This window comes from Phocoena phocoena, chromosome 14, assembly GCF_963924675.1.
Source record: "Phocoena phocoena chromosome 14, mPhoPho1.1, whole genome shotgun sequence".
In the NCBI taxonomy this organism is placed as follows: Eukaryota; Metazoa; Chordata; class Mammalia; order Artiodactyla; family Phocoenidae; genus Phocoena; species Phocoena phocoena.
Window position 1 is genome coordinate 70,387,965 of NC_089232.1, and position 12,174 is coordinate 70,400,138.

The window sequence follows — 12,174 nt, forward strand, 5'->3', positions numbered from 1 at the left end:
CACCAATTGTGAGGAATCTTAAGTAAAGGCAAGATTTTTTTAGAACTTTTTTACTTTAATACATACTTCACAAGAAGGAAAAGCAGTTTTTCAAGACCAGAAGATGCTATAATATAAGTACTATTTCTGAGCTGTAGAAACATGACCAAGTTAAGAGGTGGGTTGTTAAAATGGCTTTTTGCCTGGGTGCCAAGGTAAAAAGTTTATCTTGTTATCTACAGAAAACAGTGGAGTGACAAAAGCCACAGCACGCTGCTTTTTCAGACAAAACAACAGAGGTGTGGGGAAACTGAGAAAAGAGGCAAAATGAAATTGGTCAAGGCAGAAACTATTCATATGTGGACTCGGGCCACTGATTGTCTTTCTTTCTGTGAAATGAGAAGAATAGAATTTGGTTGAAAAGCAAGAACTAATGAGGTTTTCAGCGTGGCCATGAAACAACTACCTTGTGTGAATTCTTCGTGAGAACCTCTCCAAGGCAACTCAGGAATTATTTTTTTCCTCCAATCTTTTTTTTTTTTTTTTTTTTTGGAAAGACAGAAAAGCAGAGTAATTGAAAATTAACACATAATCTTATGGAACTGCAGGGTCTCAGTGTTGGCAGATTTCCAAAGTTTGTCTGATGGCCTGGGCAGCCTGCCAATTTTCAACTGCTTCTGGGTTGGGATTAAATTCCATTTCCATTCAAGCATTTAAGGTAAACCCTTCAGCAGTTCTAACTCAGGTCAGTACGGACTAAAAGCTTATTTCCAATTCCATACTTCAAAACCTTAATTTGAATAGTTTCCTCCTCTCTTTGGACTGAGGCTTGAGGTCCTAAATGTGAGCAAGAATCACGTCTATTATGGACTGTCAGCAAAGCAGAGGGGAAGAAAGGACAGGCTGCAGAGAAAGATGGTGAGTTGAGTGTTGTCATGCTTGGATTGAGATGCCTGAGGGATCCTGGGAGTGAAGACAGGCTCTGTAGATTTTGGATGCTGGGGTGCTCCTTCTGGCTTGAGTTAGGTACCTTTGGTTAAAACACAGGAGGAAGATTTTGGGAGGAAGATAGCAGAGTTATGTTGAGTTAGAGGTGCCTGTGGGACACCAGGGAACCAGACCACAGCATGAGTTCTTGTCATCCAGATACTTCCTTCCAGCTACCTTGGTTTCATGCTAGCAAAGGGCAGACCAGTCCTGAGATCCAACAAATGACCAGTAGAACTTACACACACAAACACAGCCCCTTTCTCTCTCTCACTCTCTCTCTCTCTCTCTCTCTCTCTCTCTCTCTCTCTCTCTTTCTCTCTCTCTCTCTCTCTCTCTCTCTCTCCCTCTCTCCCTCTCTTCCTCTCTCCCTCTCTCCCTCCCTCCCTCCCTCCCTCCCTCTCCCTCTCCCTCTCCCTCTCTCTCTCTCTCTCTCTCTCTCTCTCTCTCTCTCTCTGTCAGCTGACTTGGTGCAGTGCACTGCTTTCTAATGATGGGATGCTCCATGAACTTGCGCACATGATGGAAATTCCTATAGCAATGCTCAGGTCCCTGTGCTGATCTGGCTTAGACGTACATGTTTTTTTATTCCTTTTAACATCAAACTATTAAAATGTTTCAACTTCTTTTAATAAGCAGACATTTAAAACAATCAGTGCTGTAGTAAAAGGTCTTACCTTTTCCTGTATCTTATTAGGAAACCTCCAGTGTACTCCCCACCAATCCAGTCTTGTCTTTGCAACCAAAGGGATTTTTCTGAAATGCAGGTCTGAGTATGTGTATATACTCAGATAGGTCTGAGTATCTCTCCTGGATAAAAATCTCCAGTGGCTCTTCCTTTCTGCAGTGCTCTCCAAGAGCGTGGATATGTTTTGTGCTAACTGGTATGGTAGCCATTAGCCATATGTGGGTATTGAACACTTGAAATGTGACTGGGGCAACACAGTGAATTTTTAGTTTTAATTTGAATTAATTTGAATTTAAACAGCCACATGCGGCTAGTGGCAGTGCAGTTCTGCAGGATAAAGCCCACATTCTTCATTTCTGAGCTGACCCTTGCTAGCTTCTCCAGCCGTACCTATTCCACTCTTTCTCCTTGGCATCTACACTCGGAATTGCTTAATCACTCACAGTTCCCCAAGCAGGTTTCTGCATATGCTGCTTCCGCCTTGGTGCTTCCCATCCTTTTTCCTGTTATTCCCCTCTCCTTGTCATCTAATTCTGCTTTCTTAACTTAGCTTCAACCCCTCCAGGAAGCCTTCCCTAAATCCTAAAACTAGATTAAGTGTTCATCTTCTGTGATCTGTAACATCTTGTACGTATCACACTGTTGTAATTACCTATTTGTTCCATGCCTTTCTAGACTCTTAGCTCCCTGAGGGCAAGGACTCACCAGGCTTTATCCAGAAACCTATTCCTTTGCTCCAAATCTTGCTGCTGCTTGCCTCTTATTAGCACTTCTTCTGCTAGGAAAGGGATTTTCTTCTTCAGTTATTTCAAGCACGTAGCATCTTATAATATTGCCTGCTTGTTTCATTGAGGGCTGAGAAATAAAGGACATGAGTTATACTGGAGTATCAGGTTCTAATGCAGTAGCCCTGGCTCACTCCAGCTGTCCCCTCTTGGTTAGCTGTAACTTCCCTCTTTAACACTGAGAAGGCTGACTCCATCAGTCACCATCTGTTTACTTATTCGGTCAGTTCTAGTAGCGTGTGTGGCAGTTTCAGAATCGTTGATTTATTTTTTACGCAGATTATTGGGGTATTAGTCAGCTCATCCATTTAAAGTGTACCATTTAGTGGTTTTTAGTGTATCCACAGGGTTGTGCAGCCATTACCACAACCGATTTTAGAACATCTTCATCACCCCTCCGAATTGATTTGTTGCTAAAAAATCTCCGCAGTGTGGAGGCTCAGCTGTCGAGGACAGGAGTGGAAGAAGAGAGAACAGTTCAGAGGCTCTTGGAGTAGACCAAGCGGCACTGGGTGAGAAATTCCAGATGAGAAATTATGGCAGCAGTGGAGGTGGTGAGAATGGCTGGTTTGGGGATCTGTTTTGTTTATTTACTTGTTTGTTTATTTTTGACTGCGTTGGGTCTTCGTTGTTGCGGGCAGGCTTTCTCTAATTGCGGCGAGCAGGGGCTACTATTCATTGCAGTACATGGGCTTCTCATTGCGGTGGCTTCTCTTGTTGCGGAGCACAGGCTCTAGGCGCACGGGCTTCAGTGCTTGTGGCATGCAGGCTCTAGAGCACAGACTTAGTAGTTGTGGCGCACGGGCTTAGCTGCTCCGCAGCATGTGAGATCTTCCTGGACCAGGGCTTGAACCCGTGTCCCCTGCATTGGCAGGCGGATACTCAACCACTGCGCCACCAGGGAAGTCCCTGGGGAGCTATTTTGAAAGTAGGGCCAACAGGACTTGTTAAGAGATTAGATGTGGAGCATGAGGAAAAGAGAGAAATTAAGACGACGACTCAGCTTTTGGCTTGATGACTGGGTAAATGGGGATGCTTTTTATTTAAACTGGCCAGTCTGGGGGAGTGGCAGGTGAGGAAGTAGGGTGAGGAGAATCAAGAGTTCTATTTTGAACATGTTGGGTTTGAGATGCCTGTTAGGCATGCAAGGGGAGATGTTGAACAGGCATCAAATACATGATTCTAGAGCTCCAGGGAGAGGTCAGGGCTGGAATATAAAGTTGTGAGGATTACAGCAATACCTTTTATGGAAGATTGTTCTGAGAACAAACAAAAGAAGACCTATAAAATTACCTGATGGGTCACAGGTACTTTGTTGGTAATGACGACTATGTTATCTTATTTAATCCTCCCAACACTCTCTAAAGTAAATTTCATGAGGCAGATTTTATATTATTATTATTTTACAGATGAGAGGACTAAGACATAGAGAAGTTAATGTTCAAACTCACACAGCTAATAAGTATCAGAGTTTGGATTAAACCCAAGACTGCCTGACTCCGAAGCCTGTGCTCTCAGTTGCTATGCTCTGCTGCCTCCTACTTTGTAAATAATTCCGCTACCAGGGCTGCACACTGCCTCTCGCATGCTTGTACTGCCTCTGACCTTGTCCCACTGCTGCTTACCCTTCATTCCGACCTCCCCCACCTCAGATCCCTTCCCCTTGCTGCCTGTCCCCACAGGTGTGCTCTTAACCGTGGCCAAATGCGCCCTCTCTTGCTACCACTGGAGATTATCACCTAGGCTCCAAAGCCCCCATCATCTTGGAGAGCAGTTCTCACGCTGCAGTGTGCACCTGGAGCACTGGCAGCTCATTTCAAATGCAGATTCCCAGACCTCGTTCCCAGCTAATTTGATTCAGTAAAAGCTTGAGGGTTCTGAAGAAAGAAGTCTGGGGAAACACACTTTTAGAAATGCTGCCTTTGGGACTTCCCTGGTGGCGCAGTGGTCGAGAATCCGCCTGCCAATGCAGGGGACACGGGTTCGAGCCCTGGTCCGGGAAGATCCCACATACCATGGAGCAACTAAGCCCGTGCACCACAACTACTGAGCCTGCGCTCTAGAGCCCGTGAGCCACAACTCCTGAGCCCACGAGCCACAACTACTGAAGCCCGCGCACCTAGAGCCCATGCTCTGCAACAAGAGAAGCCACCGCAATGAGAAGCCCACACACAGCAACAAAGACCCAACACAGCCAACAATAAAATAATAATAAATAAATTTATTTTTTTAAAAAAAAAGAAATGCTGCCTTTGACCCTACCAGTCCCATCAGGACCCTCTGGCCCCAACTGTGCTCATTTTTACCATTGGTTTAGAGTTGGGGGATGCCTTGCGAGGGAAAGAACGCTCTTTAGAGTACCCGGGGAGAAACTTGTTCATTTCATTGTCACTCCTCTTTCTAAGTCTGGTTCATTCTACTCATCCTTGCTTTTGCTGATCTCCCTAATTGGGTAAAATTCTACTATTATGTCTTCTCATAGGAGAACAGTGTCCTTCTCATTGTAACCCTCATTACATTTGCAATTTTACTTATTTTTGTGATCATCTCTTTTCTACTTGACTGTTAGCATGAAGAGAGCAGCAGCCACGTCTGGGTTTTGCTTGCTGTGGTGTCCTCATCTCCTGGCACGGTACTGATTCCTAGTAGGTACTCCAAACATTGACTCAAATGTCCAATTTCCATCAGAAGTGCTATTCAAACTGTTGTATACTCAGGCATGAAAATCACCTACTTTTATGGATTGAATTAATGTTTAACAGCTTAGAAATAGAACAATTATTATTTTTATTATTTTATGGGGTTCCAAACTATTGACTCTGCTTTAGAAAAACAGATTTCTAAAGCAAAATCTATTTGTAAGTTGGGCGTTGTATATGTGTTGCATGTACACATTGCAACACATTTTATGCATATATGCATAATCAAAAAAGGAAAGAGTTTAAATTCAAAAAGTGAATCTGGGAAAACAGGTACAGTTTTGAATGTGAGTAGAATGATATAACATCCATGCCCCAAACAAAACTGTCAGAAAATTCATGGACATGTAAATTCTTTATTTACCATAGGCAGCTATTGTTAATGCTTCTCATTTTGGCTTCCATCCCTAATTATCTGGCAAACAACAGTAGTTCTGAATAGCAGTCTTCATGTAACACTAAAATGGAGTTTAATGGACTGTTGCCTCCATAGTAAATGTTTCCAGTTTCTCTTCTCCCATTTCCTTTGGAACACACCCTGGTCAGATTTTCACTGCCCATTACTCTACCAAAACCACTCCTGTCAATGAGACCAGTGACTTCCACATGCTAAATCCAGTGGTGAATTCTCAGGACTTATCTGGCTTGACCTATCAGTGGCATTTGTTGTAGATGATCACTCCCTTCTATGTGAAACACTTTCTGCACTTGCCTCCAGATACTGTGTTCTGGTTTTCCTCCTATTCCTTCTCGGCCTCCTTTGCTGGTTTTTCCATACCTCTTTGACCTGTAAATGTTAGCATACCAGAAGGGCCACTTCTCTTTTCTGTCTGTGTTCACTCACTGTAGGTGATCTCATCCATACTCATGGCTTTCAGTAACATCTGCATACAGGTAACTCCCAAACTTATTTTTCTGGCCCAGACTTTTCCCTGAGCTTTTCCCTTTTTCCCTCGCATATCTTCCTCCTAATCAGTATCTTCTTTGGATATTTAATACATATTTCATAATTAGCATGTTTTAAACTGAGTTCTGTATCTTCTGCCACCAAATGTACTTCTTCCATAATCTTCCCCATCTCAGTGAATGGCAATCCCATTCTCCTAGTTGCTTGGTCAGAACCCTTGATTCTTCCCCCATCTAAACTGTCAGATTATTAGATCAGATCTATCCAAAATCACTGTCAAAATCTATCCAAGATCTTTCTATTTATTATCACTTCTACTGCTACTCCTATTTCCTAGCAACTCTTGTCTTTCATCTGGAATGTCCAGTAGCCTTCAAATTGCCTGCTTCTTCCCTTGCTCTCTGGCACTTTAACTTTCCTAGAGCCAACGATCCTATTAAAATATATCATACCTCACTTCTGCTCAAAACCTTCCAGTAATTTCTAATACCACAGTAAAAGCTAAAGCCTTTGTAATGGTGTGCAGGGTTATATAGCCTACTTCTCAATCTATCTGCCATAAAGACGCAGTTTTGTTTTGTTTCAATTTCTAGTTTGAAGTGGATTGATACTTTACAAAAGTATGATAAAAATAAGTTACTACAGCGAGAACTTCCACCCTGATCATGGTGAACTAACTGGTAACAGAGTAGCTCTCCCACTATAAACTGCTAGAAAACTGGTCTGAATATAAGAAACAACTGTTTTCAGGAATTAGTAAGTAGCATGGGACTGATTCCTGAGGAAAGGGAAACAAACGAGAGAGCCCTATGATCGCCCATGTTTTCTGCTAGAACACATTTGCCAAACTATAGTACAGAATACAAGCAGAGCAAGGCAGTCTTGCTGAGAGTAAGAAGGTAGAGATTGGAGTTTAGGGAGGCCGGAATTTGCTGAGCAAAACACCAGAGAGGAGGAATTGTGCAGAGAAAGAGCTCAATAAATCTGAAGACAGATCTCTTGAGTCTTTGGCTGAAAACTAAGCTGTATTTGCGTAGAATGAGATTTCTGAATCCACTGATCAGCAAAGAACAACTACCTGGGAAAGAACAACTCCTGGAGTTTTGAAAGTGCAACAGCTACCTGAGCTCACATAGTTGTTTGAGTTGCAACCAACCAGAGTAGAGAGAGATCATTGAACACTTGAGGCATTCAGTAAAGACCCCAGAAAGACCACATCTTAGGAGCAGGGTGAAACTGGCCCTAAATAAAGGTTACTTGAGTTCTGCGCTAATGAAGCTTAAACACAGGCCTCACAAGGATCAGGCTGTTCACAGGAAATTAAATTACTGCCAGATTCTTTAGAGGAAGGCAACAAAATCCAGACGTTCAGCAACATAATACTCAGGATTTGCACCATCCAGTGAAAAATTAGAAGACATAGGAAGAAGCAGGAAAGTATGACCGTAACCAGGAGAGAATTAGTCAATATAAACAGAGCCAGAAATAGCAGACGTGATACAACTGGCAGACATGGACTTTAAAGCAGCCATGATAAGTATCAAAAATATAAAAGAAAATATCAACATAATGTGGAGAAAATGTGAGAAATAAAAAAGAACCAAGTTTAAATGTTATTGGAACTTTCTGCACATATAGTCTACTTCCATCAAAACTTTTAAAATAAAAAGAGAACTTGTAGAGTTGAAAAGGATTATACCTGAAATGAAAAGTTCAATGGATAGACTTAACAGTAGATTAGAAATTGCAGAATAAAAGTTCACTGAACTTAAAGACATAGCAATACAAACTATCCAAAATGAAGCACAGAGAGAAAAATGGCTGAAAAACGAACAGAGCCTCAGTGACCTTTGGGACAGTGTCAAACAGTCTAACAGAGGGGGAAGAGAAGAATTATTCAAGGAAATAATTTTTTCCAAATTTCCAAATAAATTTTCACATCTTTGATGAAAACTATAAACCCACAGATACAAGATGCTCAACAAACTATAAGTAAGCAGGATAAACACAGAGAAAAACACACAAAGACACATCACAATCAAATCGCAAAAAAAAATCACAATGATAAAGAGAAAATACTAAAAGCCGCTAGAGAAAAAAGGACATGTTACATACAGGGGAACAAGGATAAAGTTTTCCAATGAGTTCTCAATAAAAATAATGCAAGCTAGAAGATGGAATGGCATCTGAAAGTGGTGAGAGAACTTAGTTTTATTCTCTCTAAAATATAAACATTTCCTAACTTTATCCACTGAAAAGACCTAGAAGCAGTGACACCCCAAGGACCATAAGCACTCTAGTACCCTGCCTGTGGCCTCTGAGCGCTCTTTCTCAGTAAAGGGAACCTGGGATCCTGGGAAGAATGGTTGATTCCAAGTGTGGAGCAGCATATACAAGATGAGATTGGGGCATCTTATTGTACAAACAAGGACGCTAATAAGCTTTAATGGATATGTCAGAAGAACACCAGAGCCTGCTTCAGGGGTTCCCACTGGCCACAGTTAGGACAGTGTGAACACCAAAAAGATGATTGCAATGGATTGAAGCACATCAGGTACATAAAAATCTATGAGTTCATAATTATACAAAAAAAAAACCTCCTAAGGCACTAACTTGTTTTTCTGTTGTTGTTGTTAAATAATAAGAAATATCAACCATTTGGTTTTACCTTTCCCGAATGAGCAGTATTTCACAATAAACAATAGAAGAAATTAATAAATGCACAACAGATTATAAAATGGGAAAGTCAGCATTTTGCAACCCCTCATGAAATAATGTATTTAGGCAAGAACTATTAGTAAATGCTAAAATTATTAGGTGAAAAGTTGATGGAGGATTTTGTAATGGAGAGATGTGAATCTCTCCATTACAGATGGAGAACATCTGAATCCACTGATGAGTATTTACATTCCATTCCATTATTGCCTCCTATTTGATTTATAAGTACATCATATTACATATGATGGATTCTAACCCCTTCTCAATAACAAAACAAAAGCAAAAACTTTAGTCAACATCTAGATCTGACCCCACAGGGACTAGAGAAACGAATTAAATGACGCCTCCAAAATGTAGGATATGCTACAAGGTAACCTGTTTTATTCACAAGTAGATGACATGGAAGAAACAGGGAAAAGGAAGAATTGTTATAGATTAAAAACAGAAACATATAATCAAACACAGACATAAAAGAAACATATCAACCGAACGCAGAGTGCAGACCTTGTTTGGATCTTGACTTTAACTGTAAAAGGGTACTTTTTTTAAGATTTGCGGAAATTTTCAGATGGACTAAGATATTAAAGAATTTTTGTGATTTTTTTTTTTAGGTGTGATAATGGTGTTCAGGTTGTATAAATTCTTTCTGTATCTGATAGATGTACAGGCTCTAGTATTCCCAGGTGAAATAATACATTGTCTGGGATTACTCTAGCCACCCACCCCCTGCTGCACAAAAAGTTGGGAGAAGGAAGAATAAATTAAACAAGTTGACAACGTTCATTTTGGTTGAACTGTGCTGATGGGTACATGAAGGGTAGTCATTAGATTACTCTTTCTATTTTTGCACATATTTTAATACTTCTATAGTAGAAAGTTAAAAAAAAAAGATCATGTGCTTAAGGACCTTCCATATATCTATAAGAGAGAGCCTCACTCAGATTATATGCAACATTGTCTTACAATTAAATATGATCCTAACAAGTTTGGTTTAAGTACCAGTTTTATGGGAGAAAATAGAATGATGCTAAAGGCAGTGTCCTTATAGAAATAAAAAGGCTTAACTGGTATTATGAGGTAACACTGAAAACTCTTACATGTCGACAAAAGCTATGGAAGCATTAAGGGCCCACTTAGTGATTAAATGGAACCACTCTCCCTCAGTTTTCCTGCCAGAGGGCATTTCCTAAAAAGTGCATCCATCGCAGAGCCCAGAACTGGTGGGCAAGGCGCTTTAGTGGCTCCTCCCTGGTTTTTCCCTCTCAAGGGCTGTAGTGTCAGTCCGCCAAAGCTGTCTTCTAAGGGATTGCTTTTGTTTAAAGGATTTGTGTGATGTATTCCCTGTGGTCTAGCACCACATTCCATTATGCATTGTGGTTTTTTATTGTTTTTCTTATCATGATTTTCTTTTCTGTTTTTCTTTGACGTTTGCCCATTTTAATCCATGTTCATTTCTTGCTTGTGTCTGTGTCACGCTTGCTGTCTTTGCCTCCGTTGTTCCTAGGTTACAGTATAGCCAGGATATACCCAGTCACTTGGCCGATGAGCATGCGCTGATAGCCTCCTTTGTGGCCCGTCTGCAGCACTGTGCACGGTCAGTGGTAGAGCAGCAGCAGGCGGGTGGCCAAGGGCTGATCAAAGGGAGGGAGAGCTCTGTAACCTGGGGTTGCCAGCTGGAAAAAGCTCTGCATGTGGGGTTTTTCTTGAGAAGCTACCAGCTATGTTTGGCGGAGTTTAAATAATTGCTAAAGCATTGGCTTCTAAAAGAGAAGGAGCCTTGCCAAACCTAGGCACTTACCTAAAGATATAGTCAGAAATTCTTTAAAGTGGAGTTCCCTTCCTTCAGATTACACCTAAAGAGTGTATAAAGCTCAGAAATGTGCGGTCCCAAAGATGTGTATTCACAGAGGTATTTGATGCAAACTCTTACTGTTCATTCTTGCCTACATAATGAAATCTTTCTGTCGACATTCAAAGTTTAGGATTGGTCAACACACTTTGTCTTATCTGGGGGCTTTGACACCATCACCTTGTTACATCTTGACATGTTGCATCTTCATCTGTTCCCCAAAACCTATCATTGTTGATTATTTAAACCAGTGATTTTCAACAGTGGTATTGGGTTATTGTCACCTGAGAGAGTTTTACCAAACTGTGTATACCTCTGTGTATTATAATAATCACATGTATTATAATAGACCCACATACCTCTTTCCCTGGAAACTACTGTTAATATGGGAATATGACTGATCCCTTAGTGGATTATGGTGGAAAAACATTTGATAACCACTATAACCACTAACTATAGCAAAGTTAACCCTTTAAAAGAGTTAATACCAAACAAAGTGCCATTACATTCAGGCAGACCCAAAGCCACCTGCCCAGTCCATGCCCACACCTGCCACCATTCTGCAAGGAGAATGGCAGGTAAAGTTTAAATAATCCCCTTTACATAGCAGCAGAGTCTCTGTGCCAAACAACCTGATATTCTTATTCTTAGAGAGAAAACTATAATTTTTATAAACTTAAACACATGAGAGAGGCTGGAACCTTAAATTTTGATCTTAGTTTTGCCCTTAACATGCCATGGCTTCATGGGAAGCTCTTATTCGCCATGATAACAGAAAAATACATTAATAATCAACTTTAAAATATATATCCTTGGGGCTTCCCTGATGGTGCAGTGGTTAAGAATCCACCTGCCAGTGCAGGGGACACGGGTTTGAGCCCTGGTCCGGGAAGATCCCACATGCCGTGGAGCAACTAAGCCCGTGCGCCACAACTACTGAGCCTGTGCTCTAGAGCCCGCGAGCCACAACTACTGAAGCCCGTGCGCCTAGAGCCCGTGCTCTTCAAGAAGAGAAGCCACCGCCGTGAGAAGCCCACACACCGCAACGAAGAGTAGCCCCCGCTCGCCGCAACTAGAGAAACCCCACGTGCAGCAACGAAGACCCAACACAGCCAAAAATAAATAAATTAAATTAATTTAAAAAAAATAATAAAATATATATCCTTGAAAAGGACTGTTTTAAGTATTATACTTCATAGCATTTCACATAGTTTTCCCAGTATGACCAAGTGGCGTTATTACTTTTAGGCGTTTACCTAGCTCTAAAGCCTTAGACTGTTGGCTTCTCCTACCTCCCAACTATGTTTAATAGGCTTATTCTGTAGGAGGGTTGCCTGATAATTGTGCATTGTATCACAGAGTGTCTCCTCATCCAGCAGATGATTTCTGAGCACTCTATCCCAGCCCCTTGGTCTCTAGGAAGAGAGTTTTCTTAACGCTGGCAGGACAGCTTATTTATTATCAGGGCAATTGTCCAAGTTATTAAAAATTTCCATGGTGAATATAGCAGCAGAATGTTAAACAGACACTACTACCTGATAGCCCAGGAAGATTTATGCTAA

The 12,174-nt window shown here is 41.3% G+C and overlaps 1 protein-coding gene across 1 annotated transcript in view; it reads left to right on the forward strand.

Moving 5' to 3' along the window:
• The window catches only part of DTNB (dystrobrevin beta), a 221,397-nt gene that overhangs the window by 152,994 nt on the left and 56,229 nt on the right, over window positions 1-12,174 (forward strand). The window contains exon 10 of the mRNA XM_065890926.1: window positions 10,268-10,357. Within this exon, the coding sequence (XP_065746998.1) occupies window positions 10,268-10,357 (90 nt within the window). The remainder of the gene's footprint in view (window positions 1-10,267; window positions 10,358-12,174) is intronic.